The sequence below is a fragment of the Engystomops pustulosus genome, chromosome 4, assembly GCF_040894005.1.
Source record: "Engystomops pustulosus chromosome 4, aEngPut4.maternal, whole genome shotgun sequence".
Taxonomy (NCBI): Eukaryota; Metazoa; Chordata; class Amphibia; order Anura; family Leptodactylidae; genus Engystomops; species Engystomops pustulosus.
Genome location: NC_092414.1, coordinates 158,446,772 through 158,472,253, shown reverse-complemented (window position 1 = coordinate 158,472,253; position 25,482 = coordinate 158,446,772). Strand labels below are relative to the sequence as shown.

At 41.6% G+C, this 25,482-nt stretch overlaps 1 protein-coding gene and 1 long non-coding RNA gene across 3 annotated transcripts in view; one reads left to right on the top strand and one right to left on the bottom strand.

Annotated features, from left to right (window-relative positions):
- Nucleotides 1-10,128: 10,128 nt before the first annotated feature.
- The window catches only part of SHC4 (SHC adaptor protein 4), a 53,159-nt gene continuing 37,805 nt past the window's right edge, over nt 10,129-25,482 (top strand). The window contains exon 1 of one of the 2 annotated variants that reach the window (XM_072148256.1): nt 10,129-11,169. In XM_072148256.1, the coding sequence (XP_072004357.1) occupies nt 10,612-11,169 (558 nt within the window). In that variant the 5' untranslated portion in view covers nt 10,129-10,611. Of the gene's footprint in view, nt 11,170-24,599; nt 24,660-25,482 lie in introns of those variants that run through there. The other variant, XM_072148257.1, reaches the window with a different exon arrangement.
- The window catches only part of LOC140127491 (uncharacterized), a 50,445-nt gene continuing 48,987 nt past the window's right edge, over nt 24,025-25,482 (bottom strand). Inside the window, exon 5 of the long non-coding RNA XR_011854998.1 lies at nt 24,025-25,033. This is a non-coding gene — a long non-coding RNA (uncharacterized lncRNA). The remainder of the gene's footprint in view (nt 25,034-25,482) is intronic.

Sequence of the window (25,482 nt, the reverse complement as noted above, 5' to 3'; positions counted from 1 at the left end):
ATTGGCTCTCTTCTTGCAACTCTTCCATAAAGGCCAGATTTGTGCAGTGTAGGACTGATTGTTGCCCTATGGACAAACTCTCCCACCTCAGCTGTAGATCTCTGCAGTTTATCCATAGTGATCATGGACATCTTGGCAGCATCTCTGATCTGTCTTCATCCGCCCTGCATATACAATGCTATGAATAGGGACGCGTGGCCAGCCATCTCGGCCGGTCGGAAGCAGAATGCAGCACTGCTTTCACGGCCATGTTTGTTTACATGGGGCACAGAGCACATGGGGTACAAGGTGTACTTCACTCGTGTTATATATAAGAGATTGTCACTATATGTATTTAGCTTGAGGAAGGGTCACACTTTAGCTGAAAGGTTGCTTTGAGCATGGAATAAATCCACTTATCTTTTTGCACAATTCTACATCTGGAGTGCTGTTATTACCTTTCTATATACTATATATAGATATATACATATATAAATATATACACACAGCGGGTACCAGTGGCGTAACTAGAGTTCACTGGGCCCCCAGCAGCCTAACCGTGACTTACTGTTATTAATACTATTTATTAATAAAGTACAGATGGGCATTTTTATTGTGCAGGGGTTGGGGGTCTGTAAGGTTGGTAATATAATTATTATTACCCCTTTTTATGCCTCCACACAATAAAAATGACAAGAGCTGATATAGATAATACAAATAGGTACACTGTGAAAACTTGTCTTACATTTCATATATCCTCTTCCGTGGTCGGCCCTTAACTTTGTTAGGTGCACCCAACTGCCCATTACCTATATTTTACAGATACTGCTCACAACATACACCCACTGCACACATAAAATACGCATATTAACCTCTTAATGATGTGTGACATACTAGTATGTCATCCGTCTGTTAAGCAGGTATGGAGAGGGCTCACAGGCCTGATTACGAGTGATAACCATTTGAGTGCCACCTGCGTAAGTCATAAACTGGAAGCCCATGAGCACCATCAGGGAGTAATGATCATTTGCCATGACAGCCTGGAGTCTTTTTAAGAGGTGGAGGTGTAAGTAGTTGTAAATATTGATACAGTCGCTTACACTTCCAGAAAATAAGAAAAGTGGATTCAAACGAGCCAAACACATGGAAAATATGCAAAAACGATGTTTATCTCTTGGGAGCTAACAGAGATTGCCAAGTATGGCACGCTTTTATCATCATCAGCTCCATAGAGATGAAAGGGCCAGCCCGCTCATGTGCAACTGGGTGCTTTGGTCACCTCAGGGTGCAACGGGGGGGGGACATCGGACCCCCATTCTCCTGATCTGTGGGGGTTCCATCATTTAGACCCCCACCAAACAGCACGTTAGGACCTATTCTGTGTCAATGCTCACACTCCCTGTACAAATAGGCTTCCCCACCACCTTTGAAGAACAGGAACCTGGCAGATCCTATCTGAGTTCTAAAGTGTAATTAACATTTACACTACAATAGGGGTCACCCTGCCAGTTTGGTAACCGCTTTTGGAAAAAGAGCCTTGGTGAGAAAGGTAAAGAAGAACCCCAAGATCACTGTGGCTGAGCTCCTTGATCCAGTAGGGAGATGGGAGAAAGTCAACTATCACTGCAGCCTCCATCAGCCCCCCCCTTTATGGCAGAGTGTGCCGAAAGAAGCCTCTCCTTAGTGCAAGACATATGAAAACCACATACAGTTTGCAAAAAACACATGTAGGGCTCCCAGATTATGAGAAATAAGATTCTCTGGTCTAATGAGACAAAGAATGAACTTTTTGGTGTAAATTCAAAAAAAATCTATATGAGGATAAAACCAGGCTCATCCCCTGCCAAATACAATCCCAACAGTGAAACATGGTGGTGGCAGCATCATGCTATGGGGTGTATTTCAGCTTCAGAGACAGGACGACTGGTTGAATGCGGCCAAGTGCAGAGATATCCCAGATGAAAACCTCTTCTAGAGTGCTCTGGACCTCAGACTGGTCTGTTGGTTCACTTTTCAACAAGACAATGACCCTAAGCACACAGCTAAAATAACAAAGCTGTGGCTTCAGAACAACTCTGTGACCATTTTTGTCACAGCCAGAGTCTCGAACTAAAACCAATTGAGCATCTCAGGAGAGACTTGGAAATGGCTGTCCATTTACGTTCACCGTCCAACCTGTGGGAACTGGAGAGGATCTGCAGAGAATGGGCAGCACGGTGGCTTAGTGGGCAGCACTATAGCCTTGCAGCACTGGGGTCCTGGGTTCAGAGTTTGTATGTTCTCTCCGTGTTTGTGTGGGTTTCCTCCGGGTCCTTCCGGTTTCCTCCCACACTCCAAAAACATACTAGTAGGTCGCAAGCAAGCTCTGAGTATTGTATAAATATAATAGTGTATATAAATAAAGAATTATTACTATTAAGAATGGCAGAGGATCCCCAAATCCAGGTGTGAAAAACCTGTTGCATCATTCCCAAGAAGCATTATGGCTGTAACAGCTCAAAAGGTGCTTCTACTCGTGCTAGTACTGAGCAAATGGTCTAATTACTTATGACCATGTGATATTATCCCAGGTTGCAAGTGCACCTGTGTACCTCAGTGTGCCCCCAGAACCAGCCTGCATGTCAAATTACCCTTCCTGGCTCCATAAGTGGTCTCTGTGGTGCCACTGCTCCGGAGTCCGCGCCCCAACTCCTAGGGCGAGCTTGTGCCGGATGTGTAAAGATTGAATGGCCAGCACGCCGATAATTGGCGCTGGCCAGCCACCTGCCCTGGTGGGTTCCAGCCTCTTCCTGTGTCCCCTGCTGGATCTTTTCTGCCTCACAGCCTTAGAGAAAGCTTGTCTGGTGCCCTGTGCAATTATCCTGATTTCCTGTTGTGCTCCTGCGATGTTCGTCCAGACCTTCCGCTATGTCCCTGACTCTGACGCTGCCCTGCCTGCCTCGATCTCCTGCCTGTTCCTCACCACAACCTTGCCTTATGACTTTGTACTGCGCCTTGGCCGTCACTGCGGACAAAGTAGCGCCTGTGGAGCGACCTGGTGGTACCACGCCGCAGCAAGTCTGACCCACTTTGCGGCAGGCTCTGGTGAAAACCGGGTGCCACTTAGTCTCCGCTCCCAGGTGTCGGCTTACACCATCATCCACGGTGGTACAGAGGGTCCACTACCTCTGAATACTGACACTTATATTTTTGGTGCATCCTTTAACGCATGCCGTACGGCACACTTTTGATGGACTTTGCATCGTTCGACTGCACATCAAAACGCAGAATTTTGTATAGTGCTGCCACACCACAATTGTGTCTCGGACACTTCTTAAATTCATGTGCAAAGTCCGACATGTGTGTGTCATCCAGTGGCATATGTTTTTTTTTAAATAAATCTATACATTTAAAAAGCTTTCCACTGGTGGCCCCTGGTTTCACTCTTTTTTTTCTAGGCAGAACACAACATTTGTACTAGATGATTGTTGCATCTGGTAACAGACCTCATTGGTGCTGTAAGTGCCTGGTTCACCACTGAGGTCTGTACCTTGTTTCAGGAACAGGAGTAAGGAAGTGTTCACATCACATATTTAGAGTGTACACCAGGAAAGCTACAGGTGTATACATTGAATGAATCCAAAGACTTATACTACATGACCTATCCCTGTATTGTGTGATCTGTGGTGTTACAGAAGACTGTAGGTGACAGTGACAGCCCCTACAATCCACAACAAATCATATACGCCTCTCTAACTATACAAGTCAGAAAATACCAAAGAGAACCAGAGCTTCAGAAACACTTTTTCTATATTACATATATATATAGACATATTATACATATACATTCCTCAAGGGGGAAAATCCAGTACAGTAAATAGGGGACACAAGTAGCCCCAGATAAAAAAAAAATGGCAGCACAGAAGACCAGTGGCCACCCCTATTAGCCCAGGGTCATAATAGTATGTCAGCAATATTTACAATAATCAGTCAGGAGTAAGACCAGGGGGGGGGGTAAAGTGGCAGTAGTGCAGTGAAAAGTATAAATAATAAACCGGAGGTACCTTCCAGTATCTAAAAATTCATTTTACTATTGCACACTTACCCGCAAACATGATGAAAAACTGACACTGGGCAATCAAAGGGAGGCCAAAGGTACACCCGACGCGCGTTTCACACTGATGCTTCGTCAGGAGGTGGTATATCAGTGCCATGTCTGACATTTTATATTCTAACATTTGATATTAACATGGCCGACAGGATTGGTATACCATACTTCATCTATACAATAAAACCCCTAAAATCCTCATCAATACACAGAATGGAAATTTATATGGAATGAAAAGTGATAATAAATAAATAGCTTTATACTTTAACTATACCCATGAAGCAATATACATACATTCACATATGTCCACCTGGACACATACATATCATAGTGGTGTAAAAAGGTAATAATGTACTAACCGGATGGTCCAGGCATAAAGTGCTACTCATATACAAGTATCAAGTGCATAAATGTGAATCAGATATGAAATACAAAAATGACTGTGATTAGTATTGTGTTGACCTTACTGAAAAATCTAACAAAAGTGCTACTAGTGCATGAAGTGTCAAGTGCCTAAATGTTGGAAAAAGAAGCAGCCATAACAACAATAAAGTGCTCATACAGGATACTAGAAACAACTTCCATTTTTAGCCCTAGATAATAAATACATATAAAAATGTGAAAATTGGGCTGTAATATTACTATCAGTGTAATAAAATAGCAATGGTAAGGTATAATTGAATACCACTAAAAAAACCAAAATGGTGAAAAGTAGATATATCTCAAAAAAGTCCTTTCTTTCAACTATGAAAGCTAATATAAACATAAATGTGAAAGTGCTGCAGCACCCAAGTGGATCATTTCATATTTCCCATTCCCATTCCAGCTTCATGGGGGATGTACCATCTTGAAACCTGGTTAATTTTAAAGGATATCAGAGGCCAAAGAGCTGTCAAAGAAATATATATATCCGTGTAAAATATCTACAAAGGCTCCAAAAGAAAAAAATAACTAGACACAACACCAAAAACAATTAATCTAAAAACATTCTAAAAAAGGTTTGAAGCTTGTGGCCTCATTGAGGCCCTTAGGCTACACAGTGTCCAGTAGGGTGATCCACCTAAACTCCTTTTGTAATAGTCTCTTCTTCCCATCACCACCCCTGGAACCCAAGAGGACCCTGTCTATCCCTCGTACTGTGAGTCCCATAGGGTTGCAGCCATGTGTGTCACGAAAATACATTGGAATAGGCTGTAATTTAAGATCTTTCAAGGGGCCCGTGCTCGCATCATTCTTAGCTGCTCTTATACTCCAAATATGTTCCAAGACTCGTACCATCAAAGGTTTGGTTGTCATGCCAATATAGATTTTACCGTAACGCGTAAATAGTAGACCACCGACTCTGTATTGCAATTTTATATTCTTTTTCTGAATTTGAGTGGGTGAAACTCTGTGCACGCTCCATGTATTGACATTCCTTACACCAGTGATGGCGAAGCTTTTAGAGATCGAGTGCCCAAACTGAGACCCAAAAAACACCAGCTTTTCCAAAAGTGCCAACATGGCAATTCAGGCAGTAACAAACTTATTGCTACCAGAATTTTGGAGCTCCAATCCGACCCTGTACACACCTTTTCACTCTTCGGACAGGACCAAGCAGCACAGGATGGGTCACTTTAAAATAGCAGGGCACTACTTGAACTGCCTGAAACTGCAGGAAGATGCCATGTCAGGCAAACTCTGTGCCTGGGAGACAGCCCGTGTGCCCACAGAGATGCCTCCGAGTGCCATCTCTGGCACCAGTGCCATAGGTTCGCCACCACTGCCTTACACCTTGCACAACAAAATGAGCCCCAAATTGGGCCTCCATTGCCCAACCAGCCCTTTTCTACATTGGGGACATAGTGACTGCGGACCAACATGTCCCGCAAATTCTGTGACTTCTGCCATTTAATAGAGGAGTATCGTTTAAGACATTGTACTAGATCCTTATCTGTCAAGAGGATAGACCAGTGTTTCTCTATTATCTCCTTAATCCCCCTCCATTGGGAATTAGCCCGATCATATCCATATTTAATGGTCGCTTCTCTGTAGCCTCTATTCCAGAATCTCTTAGTGAGGTCATTAGCCTGATTTTCGAAAGAACGGTCGCTGGAGCAGATACGTCGCATTCTCTAGAACTGTATCACTGGAATAGCTCTCTTGGACTGTGGGTAGTGAGAGGAAGATGCGTGAAGGAGATAATTCACAGATGTTTCCTTTCGATAGACATCGGTGGTAACAAAGCCCTCCAAATCCTTACCAATCAAGATGTCAAGAAATTCTAACTGATTCTGGCTATATTTCCAAGTCAATTTAATGTTTTGTTAGTTGACGTTGAGGCCCTGCAAGAACATCTCCAAATCATCGGCAGAACCCTGCCAGATGAACAGTATATCATCTATATACCTCGACCACAAGATGACGGCGTCGTAACCAGGAGTGTTATCCACGATGTCCCTCTCCCACAGCCCCAGGAAAAAAATTTGCATCCGAGGGCGTATAACTCGCCCCCATAACCGTTCCCTGGAGCTGTAGGAAAAATCGATTGCAGAAAACAAAATTCTGTTTTAAAATAAAATCCAAAAGAAGCATAAATGAATTCAACTAAATCAGTGTCTAAATTAGACATATCCAAAAAATATTTAGACGCCCGCATCCCGTGGTCGTGGCAATTAGATGTATGCAAGGCCTCAACGTCACAGGTAACTAATCACATATCCGGGTCCAAATGAACCCCCTCTAATCGGCGTAAGACATGCGTGGTATCCTTTACAAACGATGGGAGTATCTCCACACATTTCTGTAGATAAAAGTCAATGAATTGGAAGACTTTCCCCCCCCCCCCATACCCGACACTATTAGCCTACCTGGGGGTCTGTTGGCGTTTTTGTGCACCTTTGGTAATAAATAAAATGTCGGGGTGATAGGAAATTCCACCGACAGGCCTGCCATCAGTTTAGGTCCAATAATGTGACTCTCCACTCTGCAAGATCCATTTCTTTTTTAAAATTAAGCATAGCGTTAGGTGGTAACCTTCTATAACATTGGGTCATACCAAGCTGGCATAGGGCCTCCTCCTCATTCATCTGCGTCGGCCAGATCACAACATTGCCCCCCTAATCGGCTGGTTTGATTACCACATCCTTAAGTTGGCTCATTTCTCTTATGGCTTTTTTCTCAGTGGGAGTAATGTTGTCCTGGGAGATCCTGGTGGATACAGACTGAAGATCTCTTCTCACTAGCTTAGTGAAAATCTCCACAGCAGGACACAAAGATAAGGGGGGGGCAATGTTGTGAGAGGCGACACAGATGCATAGGAAGTTTAGAATCCACTTCCTGTTCCTCTAGGAGAGCTCACTCACTCTCCAATGGTTCCTCCACTTGTTGTCTGGAGAAATGTTTTTTAAAAATCATCTTACAAGCAAAAAGTTCGACATCCTTCACAGCTGTGAAGTAGTCAAATCTAGCTCTTTAGGTGTAGTGCTGCACTCAACGATAGACCTTTCTGTAACACTTTCTCCTGGTCCCTTGTCAAAGGAACTGGGGATAGGTTAATTACCTTCAATGTTTCTTTGGTAGTTTCTCCCATTTGTGGGTTCCTCCTGTTTTTCTCTTTATAGCTGGGGTTCTTGGGATAGAAGCCAGATCTCTTAGACTCCCTACATTTTCAGAATCCCGGCATCTGTCTAAAAAACGTTCTCCACATCCTTCTTCCGAATGGAGTGAGACACTGGAGGTGGATCTAGTAATGGATCTGGATCTTTACCTTCTAGATCGCCAATGATAGGCTTGATTGTTCTGGAAATCTGCCAAATCTCTCTTAAACTTCCTTCACTTTAATTCTTGTATCTCCTTCTCCCATTTATCAGGGCACGGGTGCGTCACGTAGTGGGCATGTCTTGAAGCAGAGACGCCCTTGGAGAATATAAAAAGTCAGACATGGCACCGATATACCACCTCCTGACGAAGCATCAGTGTGAAACGCGCGTCAGGGTGTACCTTTGGCCTCCCTTTGATTGCCCAGTGTCAGTTTTTCATCATGTTTGTGGGTAAGTGTGCAATAGTAAAATTAATTTTTAGATACTGGAAGGTACCTCCGGTTTATTATTTATTCTTTTCACTGCACTACTGCCACTTTACTCCCCCCTGGTCTTACTCCTGACTGATTATAGTAAATATTGCTGACATACTATTATGACCCTGGGCTAATAGGGGTAGCCACTGGCCTTCTGTGCTGCCCTATTTTTATCTGGGGCTACTTGTGTCCCCTTTATACTGTACTGGTTTTTCCCCCTTGAGGGATGTATATGCATAGTATGTGTATTTACTTTCAACAAAGAATATTCTTTTTATATAGAAAAAGTGTTTCTGCAGCTCTGGTTCTTTTTGGTATTTTCTGACAGTGACTACATGGTCTGTACTAGAGAGTTACCATTGTGTTGTTACATAGGACTGCAGGTCACATCTACTACATGATCTGTGGTCAGAGAGTTATCACTATGTTATCCGTGTGTTATCTGTAGTTCTTTTACTTTTTCACAGGAAGTGATTGGTTACCATGTGTACATAGTAAACCTGGTTCGGGTATTATTTAGCTGTGGTACAAGTATCTGCATAGTAAGCATATTTGCAAACTTCAAACTGGTGAAGTTCCCATGATTTCCATACTTTCCAGGGCCCATGATGATTCCCTTAATCCGCCAGTGGCCTTAAGGTCTGGTTTTTATACAACTGTTATAATGGGTAGAATGAAGCCTGAATGTAATGAAAATGAGATGTACCCCAATTCTCCTCTCCATATAGTGTATATCAATGACCCAGAGTTAGTAAGTAAGAGTTCTCCTTACAGATACTTTGCCAATTAAGGCCACCTTGAAGGCATGTGGAGACTTAAAGCCACTGACGCTCCACTGGGATATTTTGGGAAATATGTAAATATGTTTTCAAGGATGTTTTCATTATCCCATCCTGGAAAACATATTTGTATATTTCAATGACCCAGGACACACATTGACCCACATTTAGTAATAGTAAGTCAAACTGCAGCATGCGCCAATTCATGGAGAACGGTCTTTATGAATCTGGGACACAAAGTGCATGAACTGAGTGGACCAGTTTTTTACGGAACAGCCCTTCTTGTGCACAGTATTGCACTATGCACGCCGCTACACAATTCTAGCGCAGATGCTTCATTCTGGCCGAGATTGCTTCATAAATGTGGGCCATTGACTAGCTAATCCCACTGCATTTGGTGTTGGAAGAGACATAGAGAACAGAGCCAAAGACTGGCTTGTGGAAAGGCACTTTTCCAAGATTAAAAGGGATCTACCAGCTTTTTTGACTATAGTGGAATGGAGACAGGGTTAGGATCGGGCTGTAAGAGTGTAGAGTCTTATAATAATAATAATAATAATTCTTTATTTATATAGCGCACACAGATTACGCAGCGCTGCACAAGCATGTCAAATTATAGCCATGGATGCTGATGGGATAAGGAAAACCAAGCCTCTTTAAGCTACCTTGTAAGGCAGGGTTAGGAAGCAGCCCGGGAGATCCATGTAACCAAACCCACTGTCCTGCAGCAAATGCAGTTGAGACATCATCACACAATTGACCCTCTTCACTATCCCTTCCATTATCCAGTTATCTGTATAGCTGGTCGCTGGATAGTTATGAACTACCTGTCTAAATAACAGAATTTATTGTATTTTGCTGAACTAAGTCATTTAGCAGTTCCATGTAATATCATGTATCCATTCATACTACAGTAGCCAAATAATCAAGCTACAAGAGATGAAAGAACATCTCTACCTGTACATTTCTGTATTGTCCTGTTTTCATATGATCTATCTATCCTTCCTTGTTTTTTAATATATCATCAACGGTTTGTTTATTCATTGCTTATATCTCATCTATCTATCCATCCATCTACGTCGTCCACATTGTCAGTACAAGCACACACCCGAGCTGTAACTAGTAGCTTAGTGTTTTTGTCCTGTGTGAGTCATCCTGCCTTTCTCCTATTGGATGTGCGCTGAGCTCCCTCGGGATTGTGAGTCAATTCCAGCCATTCCTGGCTTCATTCACAGATTGCTAGCGTGCAAACCTAAGGAGCATTTCATTCAGTGGAGTTCATTCATGAAAATCTGCAACGCCCCCAACATCCTTAGCTCTAGGATGATGCCAGTGTGACATGGTTTGTGCTTGGGATAAAGGAGGGCTCATCACACAGGATATATGGACTTTGCTTCTGCCTTACTTTCTCTGAAAGAAGCAAGCTCTTGCATTGCAGCTACCAGACTTGCAATGGATTCTGATTTCCTGACACTTTGACAGCTGAACCGCATGGATATAAAAGCTGTACAACTTGGACTATAGTGACTGAGCCTATGGATATTTAGCTGCATGCACCTATAGTCTTGTATAGGGATATTTTAGTGAACATCCTTGCATACATTTTGCAATGTTGTAGAATAATGCTGCAATAACAAATCTTTAGGTGTACGAGGATTGATTGACTGCAGTGTCTTGTATACTATGGCAGTAAGTAGCATCATTAGGATATGAGAGACCACAGTCGGCACAGTGGACACATTTTGCATCAGTTCCTTTGCAGATACCCAGTAATGCTTCAAAGGGCCAAGTACAGCCGATTCAGGAATGACTCTATAACAACTGCAGAAGAATGTCCTTCAAACCCATCTTTAAACGCCAAAGCTCGTGCCAACTCTCACGCAAATGCTACTTCCTTTTTACCAGTAGAAGACCTCACCTTAGTAACACAGAACAGTACAACTACACTATGCACTTTTATACCCAAAATGCCCCAGTTTAAGCTGTCCAGCTCTGCAAGCCTGATGAGACTCAAGCAATTCTCAATGGGGACTAAAGAAGTGCCTAGATTAAAACTGACGGATAGTCACAGTGCTCCAAACAGCCCAACATCTGCAGAAAACACTTTCAACAGCTACATGAGCTCTGCTCAAGTAAGGCAGGATGTGGACATCACTGCGAAACCCCAGGAGGATTGTGAACTGCAAGAAAATGAGAAGTCTATACCTGATCAGAACAGCTACATACAACATGTGAATATGGGACCAGTCCTCTCCTACTGTGTGAAAGTGAGTAGAAAATCCACTACTGTATATTATCCCATCTACTAGATACAATGTGGTGTGTAACAGTGACACAGATTAACCCAGATTTCCTAGTGTCTTGAGTCGAGATGTGTTCACATAGCAGTATTCTGCTCGATATTGTGTATAGAGGGAAAGTATCGTAGACAGTTTCTACTTCTGATCTATATAAATACTGCTGCTTTATACCAAGCAGAACATTGGTGTATTAACATGCCCTTACTATGTCGAAGATTGGGAAATGCGTGAATTGTGGAAGCTTTATTTATAGATTGTTTGCTCCCCTACAGAAAAAATGGCACAAAGAAGCGGTTTTACTTAATGAAGTATTTCACAAACTTTACTATATATATATATTTGTATTATGTAAGTACTATAAGTGACATAATGTTTTATGGAAATCGGCACTAATGATATTTGAAATCCCACTATCTTGTTCAGTATATTACTTACTATATGGTGCTTTGGATGAGAATGTGACCATTGATGGAGAGGCACATGACTTTACAGTCTGCCCTAATGGACTAACACTAAGCATGGTGTGTGTAATAAGCACCTTTTATTACTCTACATATTGTTATTTATTAGAGGGTCTGGGTGATATGTCGTCCAGCAGTGTACCCTAATGTCACTGAAGAGACTCCACTGTACAAGGAGGCTTTGTACATCTCAGATGAAGACATTATAAGTCTATCTATAATAAGGTGGCCGGACCAAAGTCCAAGTTATTTAGAGATCATCTTTTGCTTTAAGGTGACCACCAGTTATAAGCCACACATTTGTATATTAATATTTTGTGCTAATAATAATATAGTGATGGTAAATTCCACATTAAAGATGCAGCTCAGAACTTCTTTGTTGTTAACCCTGCTTCATAGTAGCTATCACATACATGACATCCAGGCAGCCGTCTCCAGAGACCAATAAATATTCTAATATGGTAGGTGTGAAAAAGTCTCAACCCATCAACACCTTCACACTGAAACCTGATAATGACGGAAGCAACTGGTAAAATCACACTTGGTGTTAAACACGTCCTATAAATTGTCCTACAAATCTATCTGTGTAATTAATGTGTGAGTTATTGGATGATTTATCATCAATGTTTGTTGTCCTGCCCATTCAGCACAGATACAGACTTCCTATAAATTACTGTGTCTGTGTACAGCATGTTCAGTGATCAGATGAAATCTGATATTTTGAATCATTCGATACCAAAACTTGTCTAAAACAGACAATAAATGTGGTGCGAAGCACTTACACCACATGTTCAGGGCACATTAAGTCTTAATTCCGGAACATTTAGCTTAGCAAATCTGAGTTCTTTGGTAAATCAGACACCAGATATATTGACCGCTTACAGAGTTCCCCTTAAATAGAAACCTACCATGTGAGTTAACTGCAGAGGCTGCTGTGACGTGTACTAACCTGGCTGGACACTGGGAGCTATGGTTACTCTACGCCCCAATAGCCTCTGCAGGTAGGAGGAATGTACCATCAGATCTACTTTAGTAGATTCCTCATGGTAGGTTTCCTTTAAACGACCAGAAAATGGACAAGAATGGGTAGATTTATCAGAAATGTCTGAGGTAAAATTGCTTGTGTTGCCCACCAATCAGAGCTTAGCTTTCATTTTATAAACACCTGTGGGAAAATGAAACCTGTGCTCTGATTGGTTGCCATGGGCAACTAGAACAGTTCTGCTCTCAGACACTTCTGATGAATCTCACCTTAAAGTCTTTATGTTTTTTACTACTAGGAGGCATGGAAAGCTGGAGGGATACAGATATGATAGCACAGTAAGCTTAGTTGTTACACATACACAGAGTGATGCAGTAATTTTGTTGGTTGAAAATGATGATAATAGCACAGTACTTGAATGTTTCTAATCTTGAAGTAAATCTACTATCAAAATCCATTATGATAATCCAGGGGCACATACTCGTAGGTCCAGGCACTATTACTGTGGTAATCTTCGTATATTTGTTATCCACGGCCTCCTTACTTCTTAAATCAGCGTTTACAATTATGCTAATGAGCCAGACATGCTATGGGGCATTACCAGAGGCCATCCGTGCCATTGCTGCGTCACAGGCTGTTACACTGTGTAAAAGCATTTCCACCCTCCCACTGTGTGAGATTACAGCAAGCAGAGGGAGAGGCGAAGTGATGGGGCAGAAATGCCCCTTGCACAATGTAATGGCCTGTAAAGCCAGAGGGGCTCTGGTAAAGCCCCTAGGGACTATCAGGCTGATAGGTCACAGTGCCTGGATATATGAGTAATTGTCCCTGGTTTATCATGCTTGATTTTGATGGTTAATTTCCTTTAACTTGCTGTTCTTCAATGGGCATGATAGGGAACAGACTTGGCCTGACTTTCCTGGCAATATACCTTTTATGTTTATTACATGTCAGTGAGAAAAAAATTCTAACATTTTCCATGCATTTTGAGGATTCTGGATTTATATAAAACAGACTAAATCCCCACAATAATTATTTGATGCTTATAAGCCTATGTGAAAATGTAGCAATAATTATCCATTCGCACCTATGTGTATTCTATAGGTGGGGGTGGGGTTCAACGTAAGACAACAGTGAGAACGTTTTACAGGGTGACTGTGGTGCACATCCGTGTCACTGATACAATCATTCTCTTTTCTTGTTGTAGGTCTCAGCCTATACCATATTATTAGATTATTGTACAGGATTGTATCCCAGGTTATTACCAGAGAAAGCATCGTGTTTTAAATGTAGTTTGTTATGAAACATTCCAATAAAATCCGTGTCTCAGTCTAATTAAAAAGACTAAAGATTGTTCAGACAAGCTAGTCACAAACACGGCTGTCATGTGTAGGATTATGTTAAGGGTTATTAAATGTATCAACTTTAGCTTTATGAGTTCACATAATATTACCATATACATTAAAATGATATCAGGGGCTAAATACCCTTATTCCCATGTTTTTAAACACAAAAAATGTGCTGAAAAACTCAAGTCATGAAAAAAAACCTTGCCAAGTGATCTTTCGTCCCTGCAGTTCTGTAAAATGAAAAAAACCCCAAACACTGTACTCACCTTAGGTTCTTCCATTTTTTGTGTTAAAATGATGGGTCTTGGCTTATACTCGGGTCGGCTTATCCTCAAGTATATTGGGATAGATAGAATGGCTTATAGTAGGGAGATGAACTAAGGACCATTTGTTTCTATGACTATGAAATGTTGGCGCCAATGCCATTTTCTGTTTTTCTGTTGCCTATCCCCCCCCCCCTTTTCAAAATCCATAACTTTTTTTTTTCTGTGAGGGATACAGTGGTATATGAGGACTACTTTTCTTTGTAACAATTTGATCCTTCTAGTGGCTCCTAGATGTTTTGTTACATATTAGTGATTTTTAAAAATTATAATCTTTTCTGCAAAAAAAACAATTAACCCCTTAAAGGGAACCCGTCACCACTATTTTCACAAATACAGGTAGTGGCAGGTTCCTATAGAGCTCTAGTAACAGTATCTGACACCCTGCTTGTAGCTAAAAATTGTTCCCTTCAGATCCCCATAAAATCAGAGTTATAATCTTTCCTGGTATCTATGCAGCTTTGGAGCAAGTCCACGGGGGCGTGGCCTAATGTCATGTGACCAGGGTGACATCATCAAAGGTCCTTGAGCTACTTAATATGAAAACTATACCCCATGTACATATCTGACCACATAAAACCATCACAGCTGCCTCCAAGGACTTCTACTCCTCTCCATGCAGGCTGCTGTGATTTCATGTGATAAAATATGCTGTGATTTCATGACATATATGCTTAGTGTACAGTTCCTAATGCTACAAAAGCTATAGGACCTGCGATGATGTCACACTGGTCACATGACATTATAGCAGCATACAGAGATAGGGATGGGGAGGAGCTGCTGGATTCAGCCCGAGGAGGCCACGCCCACCTGGACTACATGTAGCCATGCTTAGTTACCAGATAAAACTATAAAGTTGAATATATGGATATCTCAGGGGCACAATTTTTAGCTACAAGCAGGGTGTCAGATAGTTACTAGAGCTCTATAGGAACCTGTCACTACCTGTATTTGTGAAAATAGTGGTGACGGGTTCCCTTTAAGGACGCAGGTTTTTTCGGCTCATCTCTCGCTCTCCAACTTCAAAAATCCATAACTTTTTCATTTTTACGTGTACAGACCTGTGTGAGGGCTTATTTTGTGCGTAACAAATTTTACTTTCCCATAATGTTATTTATTTTAACATGCCGTGTACTGCGAAGCTGAAAAAAAATTCCAAATGTGGAAAAAATTTTTAAAAAAATGCACAAGCGTCACGTTCTTGTGGGCTCAGTTTTTTCGACTTTGACTGTGCACTCAAAATAACACCTCAGCTTTATTCTTTGGTTCGGTGCGATCGCGGTGAAAACAAATTTATATAGGTTTTATTGTGTTTTAATACATTTTCAAAAATTAAACGAATGTGTACAAAAAAGAAAATTTTTTTTTTGCCATCTTCTGACGCTAATAACTTTTTCATACTTTGGCGCACTGAGATGTGTGAGGGGCCATTTTTTGCGAAATGAGGCGACGTTTTCATTGCTACCATTTTGAGGTCTGTGCGACATTTTGATCATTTTTTATTTCATTTTTTATGTTATGTAAAAAGGTGTAAAAGTCGCATTTCGGACATTTGGGCGCCATTTCCCGCCTCGGAGGTCACCACCGCCTGTAACCGTTTTAATATTTTGATAGATCGGGCATTTTGGGACGCGGCGATACTTAATATGTTTGTGATTTTTACTGTTTATAATGTTTTATATCCGTTCTAGGGAAAGGGGGGTGATTTGAACCGACCACGGTTATTAGTGGTGGGGGTTTGCTGCAATATGCAACAACCCCCACCTCTGTATGAAGAGGACTCAGCCCGTGAGCCCTCTTCATACATCCCTTATACTTCTGCGCCGTAGAGGTACAGCTCAGAGCGTTAAGGGGTTAAGGCACTATTAACTTTCTTTTTACTTTTTTTTTTTTTTTTAGACCTCCTGGGGGGTTTGATTGTTGACACAATGGGGCACATTTACTTACCCGGTCCTGTCGCGATCCCCGCTGTGCGTTTTCCAATGATAATGATTTCTGGCGCGATATCCTGCATGTCACGCTTCCCCGCTCAGGTCCGCCGGAGTTCACCATCTTCTTCCTGGTGTATGTAAGTGCATGTCTTGCAATACAATTTATAAGTTAAATCCCATGGTTTGTCCGAATCCGACGGATCGTCGGATGGGCCGCCTCTCAATTTCTGTTGCATAAAAGCCGGTGCGATTGCGCCAAAATCAGATCGCGTGCGACATAAACGCCTGCTAAATGCCTGTCCCAGCGGCGTGATCCCCGAAAACGTCAGAAAACCCGAAGGAAATGCGGGTGCAGGACCCTTAGTAAATAAGCCCAATATACTGCAGTCTGATGTTCTGGCACCATGTTATACAGTTTGTTGCAGATGGTTTTATGCGGAAGAAGAGATTTCTTGTATCATACATCACTATGAAGCTCAGAGTCCTGTCCTCCTCACTATGGTTGGTCCATGAAATGAAGCCAGCACAAAGTCCATGTTTCATGGACAGACCACAGTCTGTTCAGAGATTGTGGACTGTCTATAGGAACGCACCCATGACTTCTCAGCATAGAAAAGGCAAAGATATAAATGAATAAAGATATACTGAATTTTCTTTTACAAAACTACACTAATCTGCTCTGTTCCTCCTGCTCTATGTCAAGCTGCCGGCAGACAAGACAATGCTTTCCATGAGGAAAGTTACTTTTAAAGAAGACCTTTCACCAAGCACAAAATATCTGGATAATATATCCTGCTTCAATTTGGTGTAGTTGTAAATGAGCAAAGGGGGCAGTAATGGAACAGAACTACAGAAAACAATACTAAGCTATTCTTTAAAGGAAATCTACAATGAAAATCAAGCTCGACAAACCAGGGGCACTTGCTCATTGATCCAGGCACTGTAACTGTGGTAATCTTATTTTGTTATCCAAGGCACCTCCTTCTAAAATCTACTCTTAAATATGCGAATGAGCTAGAAGGGCTCTGGGAGATGTTACTAGTGTCCCTCTGTTCTGTAGCTTCACAGGCTGTTACACTATCTCACAGTGGATTATAATATAGGCGGCAAATGTTATACTCAGAAGGACCTCCACCAATGAAATCCTCATACATCTGTTCCTGCTCGCAATACACATGTACACAAGAGCCATTTCAGGTCCTCCAAAGCTTGATTGTTGTACCATATGTAGGAGGGGAATTCAAGACTTGTACAGCTCAGGGCCCATGGCAGTCTTAATCTGCCCCTACTGTCTCTCCCTCTGCTCTCCCAGAACGTCCCCCCTCCCTCTGCCAGATGTGAACTTGGAGGGGCTTAGGAAGATTTCCTTTAAGCGCCTTCATTCCTTCAATCTCCTCTTCTAGACAAGCATATCTAGAATACCGTTGTGGAACGAGATAAGCAAATCTATGAAAGTCTGCCATGTGTCATGCTTGCTGGTAAACCTCCAATTGTGAGGCTGTTATTTCCTGCAACAAAAGCTGATCCAACCCAGTTCATATAGCAGCCTAGAAATACAGCTCACTATAAAGACATGTTACTATATGTCACCATTGCCAGTTATAGACTTTGTAGTCTGTGACTGAAATGAAGCTGCTGTAGATTTTTCCAATAACTTTATTTCACTGCCATTTCCAGATTGTATTCTTCAGCCCCATTGAATGTCTAAGTGAATTAGACAACGGATTTAAGGCAGGACGAACGGCTGCATATTATGGTGTGGAGCAAGTATGAGTCACCCAGACTGTATGGATACCAGATCTTCCTGGCACTTATCTTCTACCATTAAATAAAAACAGACCGACCTTGTCGGAAGTTGAATTAACATGAGTGACTCATGCATGGTTCAATCTCATCAGTGATTCAGATATTTTCTTTCCTGGGCTCAGGCGGGTGCTGCAGTGTTCTTGTCCATTTCATTATGAAATTAATAACAAAATACATTGATGTTGTGTTCCTAGTAACCTGATGCATATGGCACTAGTGTCATTGTCAGTGATAGAGTATTTGTGCTCGGCACATGTCCGACGCCCCGATGGAGACTCAAAACTCTTATAGTAGCTTGATATATTGGTTCTGCTCATGACTCACAATGTCATACATACACTAAAAACTAAATGAAACCCTGCACAACCAATGTATTAATCTAGGTAATGCCAACACATAAATATGAATGTACAACGCAAAAGAAAGTAAATGCTATGTGTCATAAGGCCCAACAATAAATGATTATTAGATGAATACACAAAAAGACCACACAGACAATGATAAAAACAATTAAAACATACCAAAGTACCTCCAATGTGTGCTTCGACTAGGTATGCGAAGAAACAAAACACTTCCTACTTAGGTCCAGTCAGACCCTCACCATCCCAAAACAGTCAATATACTAGTATATAGAAGAAAACCGCTAAAGTGCACTAGAGAGCAAAGTGTAAACACCATTAGGGAGTCAATAGCAGGGTATACGGAAACCTAAAAAAGGATTAAAATTGCTCAAATGCCCTAACATAGGAGTAAAATATATATTAGGGCATTTGTGCAATTTTATCATACTTACTGCACATAAATCTTTCTAATGATCTTTTAACACCAAGGTCTAATACCACGGGGGTAAGGAAGCTTTTACCATTGTCATAGATTATGCCTCCTTACTATTGCAGTAATGAGAGTATCAAAGCTGTTGTCACTGGATGATTTGATGATTGATGCTTTTCTTAAATGTAGGGGTGAACCTGCCTGAGGTAAGCTCTCCTCTGCCCCATCCAATAGTAATATATTAGGTTATTTTTTTTAGTAAATGGGACCTCAGAGCAGTGTCTAACACCAATGCTGACATCAGGTATGAAGAGATACTATTTTTAAGTGGCAGGTCCTGCTCTGTAGCATATAACTGCACCACTGATACTGCCCCCATCTTGCTGCAGGTCCTGCTGCCTGAGGCAAGAGGTTCAACTCACCTCATGGCTAATACACCCCTGATGATAAGTAATGGTTACTAGGATTTTGGAGATGGGATATTAATTCAGAGATATATATTCTGTTTGACTATATGGACCTGTCTTTTGTCAAGTTATTAACACTGTTACGCCTGTATAAACTATTAGGAAGCAATCACATCTGCATTTAACCCTTTCAGGACCTGGCCCTTTTTTGTATTTTCAGTTTTTACTCCCCATGATCAAAAATCCATAACTTTTTTATTTTTCCATGTACAGAGCTGTGTGACGGCTTATTTTCTGCGTAACAAATTGCACTTCATAGAGATGGTATTGAATATTCCATGCCGTGTACTAGGAAGCGGGAAAAAAATTCCAAATGCAGTGAAATTGGTAAAAAAACGCATTTGTGCTGTCTTCTTGTGGGCTTGGATCTTACGGATTTCACTGTGTGCCCCAAATGACATGTCTACTTTATTCTTTGGGTCTGTGCGATTACGGGGATACCAAATTTATATAGGTTTTATAATGTTTTCATACATTTAAAAAAATTAAAACCTCCTGTACAAAAAAATTTGGGGGATTTTTGCCATCTTCTGGCGCTAATAACTTTTTTATACTTTGGTGTACTGAGCTGTGGGGGGGTGTCGTTTTTTGCGGATTTTGATGACGTTTACAATGTTATCAATTTTAGGACTGTTCGACCTAGTGATTACTTTTTATAGAATTTTTAAATTTTTTTAAATGACAAAAAAAGTGCCATTTTCGACTTTGGGCACGATTTTCCGTTACGGGATTAAACGCAGTGAAAAACCGTTATCATATTTTGATAGATCGGGCATTTTCGGACGCGGCGATACCTAATGTGTTTATGATTTTTACTGTTATTTATATTTATATCAGTTCTAGGGAAAGGGGGGTGATTTGAGTTTTTAGGGTTTTTTATTATAATTTTTTTTTTACCTTTTTTTTATTTTTATTTTTAGTACTTTTCAGACTCCCTAGGGTGTCTGCACGATCCTATCATATACTGCCATACTACAGTATGGCAGTATATGGGGATTTTACTACTCATACATTACAATGTGCTAATAGCAATATATGTGCTATGTGCTGATAGCGGCAATATGCAGCAAAGACTTACCGGCTATGGAGAGGGCTCAGCGCGTGAACCCTCTCCATGCACCCGCGCCCAACCCGTGACGTGCTATTACGTCACGGGTCGTGAACGGGTTAATGCAGAATTGATCCCCAAAATACAACACATCGGTGTCTGGAATGTGACAGATATGCACAGCCAGTGGCATTGTTAGGGAAGGTGAGCCAGGCACAGGAACCCCTGGCACTGCCATCAATAGATATAGCCAAAACAGGTGGTTTTGGTACTGCACTGAAAGGTCATACGGAAGAATCAATTGTATGTAAGTCTTTGGCTACTGGGATAGCGATGTGGCATGCCTTCTCACCTGCTTGTGCCCCCTCCGACTCATGCATGTGTCATTACAAAGGAGCATAAGATGAGAAGAAGGTATGTATATACTCAAGTATAAGCCGACCCAAGTATAAGCCGAGGCCCCTAATTTTACACTAGAGGAGAACTATTCCAGAAAAATGCAAGCTAAAGGTTTGTTGTGGATATATATATATGGTATAATTATATTAAATATGTATGCTATTTATATCATTATATACAGCCTGTATGTACTTCATTTTGGGGAACAACTAACTCATTTTGTTGTATAATGTGCCCTCTTGAAATAAGTATATTATCTGATGCCCTACAAAAAGAAATTATTGAGTGAAATTCACGGGGGGGCGGGGGGTGGAGGGACACTATACAGTACATAATGTACCGTATATACTCGAATATAAGCCGACCAGAGTATAAGTCGAGATCTCTAATTTTGACACAAAAAACCTGGAAAAACCTATTGACTCGAGGGTGGGAAATACATTGGTCACAGCCCCCCCAGTATATAGCCTGCCAGCCCCCTGGAGTATATAGTCAGCCCCATCAAGTATATAGCCTGCCAGTGCCCTCAAGTATATAGCCTGCCAGACCCCATGAGTATATAGCCTGCCAGCCCCCTCGAGCATATAGCCTGCCTGCCTGCCACCTCGAGTATATAGCTTGCCTGCCTGCCACCTCGAGTATATAGCCTGCCTGCCCCCTCAAGTATATAGCCTGCCTGCACCCTCGAGTATATAGTATGTTTTTTTCCTTGACTCGAGTATACGCCGAGTTAGGGTTTTTCAGCACATTTGTTTTACATAACATGGCATGTTGTTTTACTGCTTAAAGGAAATCTACCAGCGGTTTATAGTTGTATTCACTCTTAGGCTGCATTCAGACGAACATCTTCGGCCGGATATACGTCCCCATACATGCATGGGCAAACTCTTTTAATGCTCACGGTTAGCTCCCAGCAGGGTGAATGGTCTCCAAGGCTCTGACTCTACTCCTTCTCCTCCCTCTGCACTTGTCCCCTCTCTCCCCAATCTTGCAGCAGCACAGGTAACACATACTCTGTGTCGTCACCAGATTACAGCAGGCAGAGGGAGCAGTGAAGAGGTGGAGAGTGCAAAAAGGGGGTATGGGGAGAAAAAACAGAGTCTTGGAGTCTGGTCTTCTCTGCCTCTGGTGACGTCCCCAGAACTCTTGCAGCCCTGCATTTGAGGATGAAAGTCAATTATTATTAAGAAACTACAGAAGCTGAGCTCCTACTTAACTTATAGATGTATTCACTCTTCTGGGAGCTACTCAGCAGCATTAAGGGCAAATACAATTATAAGCCAGTGCTACCGTAGATTTATTTTAAGTAAGTAAATTCTTGTATATTTAATATCCTAACATGTAAGGGATGTTAATGTTTTTTTGGAAGTGATTTCTGAAAATCTCAATTGAAGCTTAATAAATGACATTAAGACAAACCAGTCCCAGTAATGTTTTCTCCTCATTATGCAATGGGAATTGTAATGTCTATAAATTCTTGACAGGGAATTATACACAGGGAATTATTTTATGTTAAATAAAAATTTTTTGGGGGGTATCAACATATTTACACCCCTCAGTCACCATGCCCCAGCACCTGATACAGCGCTGGGACGTGGGGTTGGGTGGTGTACCCATTGGTCGAAATTCGGTCGTAATCGGCCCTTGTAAGCTATCAGGCCAGAAAAGACGGGGGATACTAGCATGTTTATTCTTTTATGAAGCCCCTTCCCGATCACAGCGCTATTTTTTTTATAACTCTCGGACAACCCCTTTAATGCCAGTATAACTTTCATGTACGGGGATCAAAGTGAAAGATGGCTGAGTAACAGCACTGCAAACTGAATACTGGACTAAAGTATAATATTAGTTCCCAAAGGAGGAATCATCTCCTAAAACATCAATTTGTTTGTCTATATTTGTCAGTCCACTCTTGTAGAGAAATCCTGTGTGATACAATCAGGGTTTTTTATGTACCAATGTCCAGAATTACCATTTTATTAAACATTTTGTATATTGGTCCTTCAATTACTTGAGAATTAAAAGGATCTGTATTTCAATTCCAGGCACAACGCTTCATCTGTAAATAAAAGATAACATCGCCCTGTATTCTCCTCTGAGTAATTCTGATATTGATTTTCTCATCTTAGTTTAGAGTAGCTTCCCACGCACAGGCCACAGAGGCAAGTGAACACTTACTCATCATCATATGATCTCAGCGCATGACTCACCTACTCCACTGAATATTTCATTTTATCAATGACAGGGGAGAGGTGCTGGCTAAGAGCATCCCTGCATGTAACGTAGTAAGAATACATAATGAAGATCTGCGCTAGACCTACAGATTCTCTGGCTGAGCAGGCGGATATGTGTAACTACAAATCTCAGAAAGGACTGCACATCAAGAATAATAAGGCCACAATATGATACATTTACTATACATAAAGGGCCAACATTTTCTGTCTGACTTTGCAATAGAAAGAACATGCAAAGTGCTTGCACATGTATTTATAAAGTGTTTTTGTTGTAGCTGTACTGTGTCTGACAAAACAGAAAAAATGTGCACCCATAGGGGTTGTTAGTGCTTAGTCGTACCGTGCACCACAATTCTGCACGATATGCCTCACAATTGCGTCTGTACCACAATTTTGCAGCTTAAACAAAGTGCACCAAAAAATGGTGCATTCTGCCGCAGCAGTGCAGGAGGGGCCAGATTCATGAAGAACCTGCACCACAATTCATGAATCTGGCGCACTTTGCACACTTTTGTTAAATGTGGGCTACTATGTACACACAGGGGCACATTTACTTACCCGGCCCATTCGCGATCCAGCGGCGCGTTCTCTGCACAGGATTCGGGTCCGGCTGGGATTTAAGATGGTAGTTCCTCCGCCGTCCACCAGGTGGCGCTGCAGCGCCGAAAATAATCTTAACGCCCCGGAATGCACCATCCCATAGAAGGTGAAGGTGAGCGCTCCCCAAGCGACACATTTTCGGTTTTTAAATGCGGCGGTTTTTCCGAATACGTCGGGTTTTCGTTCGGCCACGCCCCCCCGATTTCTGTCGCGCGCATGCCGGCCCCGATGCGCCACAATCCGATCGCGTGCGCCAAAAACTCGGGGCAATTCATGTACAAGCGGCGCAAATCGGAAATATTCGGGTAACACGTCGGGAAAACGCGAATCGGGCCCTTAGTAAATGACCCCCACAGTGTTTTACAAAATTACCAAAGTATATCAACATAAAGCCTTTATTTTGTAAAAAATGTGATGATCATATTTAGAGAACAACAATGTCTGTAGGACAAGGAAAAATTATAATTACATTTTCTGAAGGTTAAAACAGTTACAGATCAGAAGGAAATTTACAGGCTTTTGCTTTGAATGCACATTTGCAGCCACAGGACTAGTCTCTCACTGCTCTGCTGGGATTTTGGTCCTCTCTTCTTCCAGTCTCTTCCACAGTTCAGTGACAATTGTGGGTTTATTGGCCATAACTTTGCCAGCAAGGATTTTCAATTTTTTCATTGGGTTTAGATTATGACTGTGAATGAATGGGTTGGCCATTTAAGTCTTTAAATGTTTTATACTTCAAGGACCTGCTTTCCCCTTTCTGCTGTGTGACAGGGAGCCTTGTCCTGCATGAAAATCGCTGGCTAATTCAGTGATGAATGCAATCAAGTAACCACACGTGCTGATACACGCTTCCATTCAACCATGAAGCTGTGTGAGAGGTCCATTTCCTAACGTAGAAAATATTCCCCAAACGATGATACTTTCTCCACCTCCTTTTACTGAATTCTTTACACACTTTGGTTTCAGTTTTTCTCCAGTTTGTCGACAAACATAATGTTTCCCATCAGATACAAATAAATGAAAGTTACTTTCATAACTACAATGACCTGTAGACCACTTCTCCACACAATATGCTCCTCAGAAAAGGTGAGTCTAGCCTTTTGATTCTTTCTAATGATGAGAGGTTTATTCACTGCAGGGTGGGCTTTCAGTCCAAATGCTCTAAAACAGATATGGTGAACTAGCAATTCCAGCTGCAGTGATGAAGCAATTACCCATGGAGATTCTCCACATTATTCTGCCCTCCCTTGAATTTGTCTTTCGAAGACAACCAACCTTCTTGGGAGACTTGAATGAGTTTGTGATGTAGAAATCACAGATTTGGAAGTACCAACTTCTCTTACTATGGCTGATGGGGTCAACCCTTTGGCTTTCATCTGGACAATCTGCTGCTGGAGGGATTCAGTCACTTTAGAACAGCACACCATTTTTGCAAAGTAAGTGAAAACTCGAAAGTTAGCCTGCCAGTTAAATAGGGGTTGTCAGATTATTAAGGATATTAGCACAATGACTTGCAGGTATCTGAAAGTGTTCTTTAATTTTAATACGCTTTATCTCATTTACATTTTTATTCTTTAGAGTATATGCAATTTATGAAATAAGCTTAAAGCTTAGTGCTATTTTACTCATGTTAGGAAATAGGACTACAGAATGACCTTCACATTCAGAAAATTGTGTGTTAATCTTGAACTCCAGTGTATTCTCATCAGTCTTTGGCTACATTCACACGATGTATGCCCCCCATACTGTAGTATTTTCTGGGTATTCGTAATGCATCCTGCCCTAGAGTCTGGTGAAAAAATTCTGCATAAAGCAATGCTGAGTGGGGGATACAGACATTGATTTAACCAAAATTATTCTATAAAACATTGACTAAACTGAATCTGTAACCTGAATCTCGATGCACATG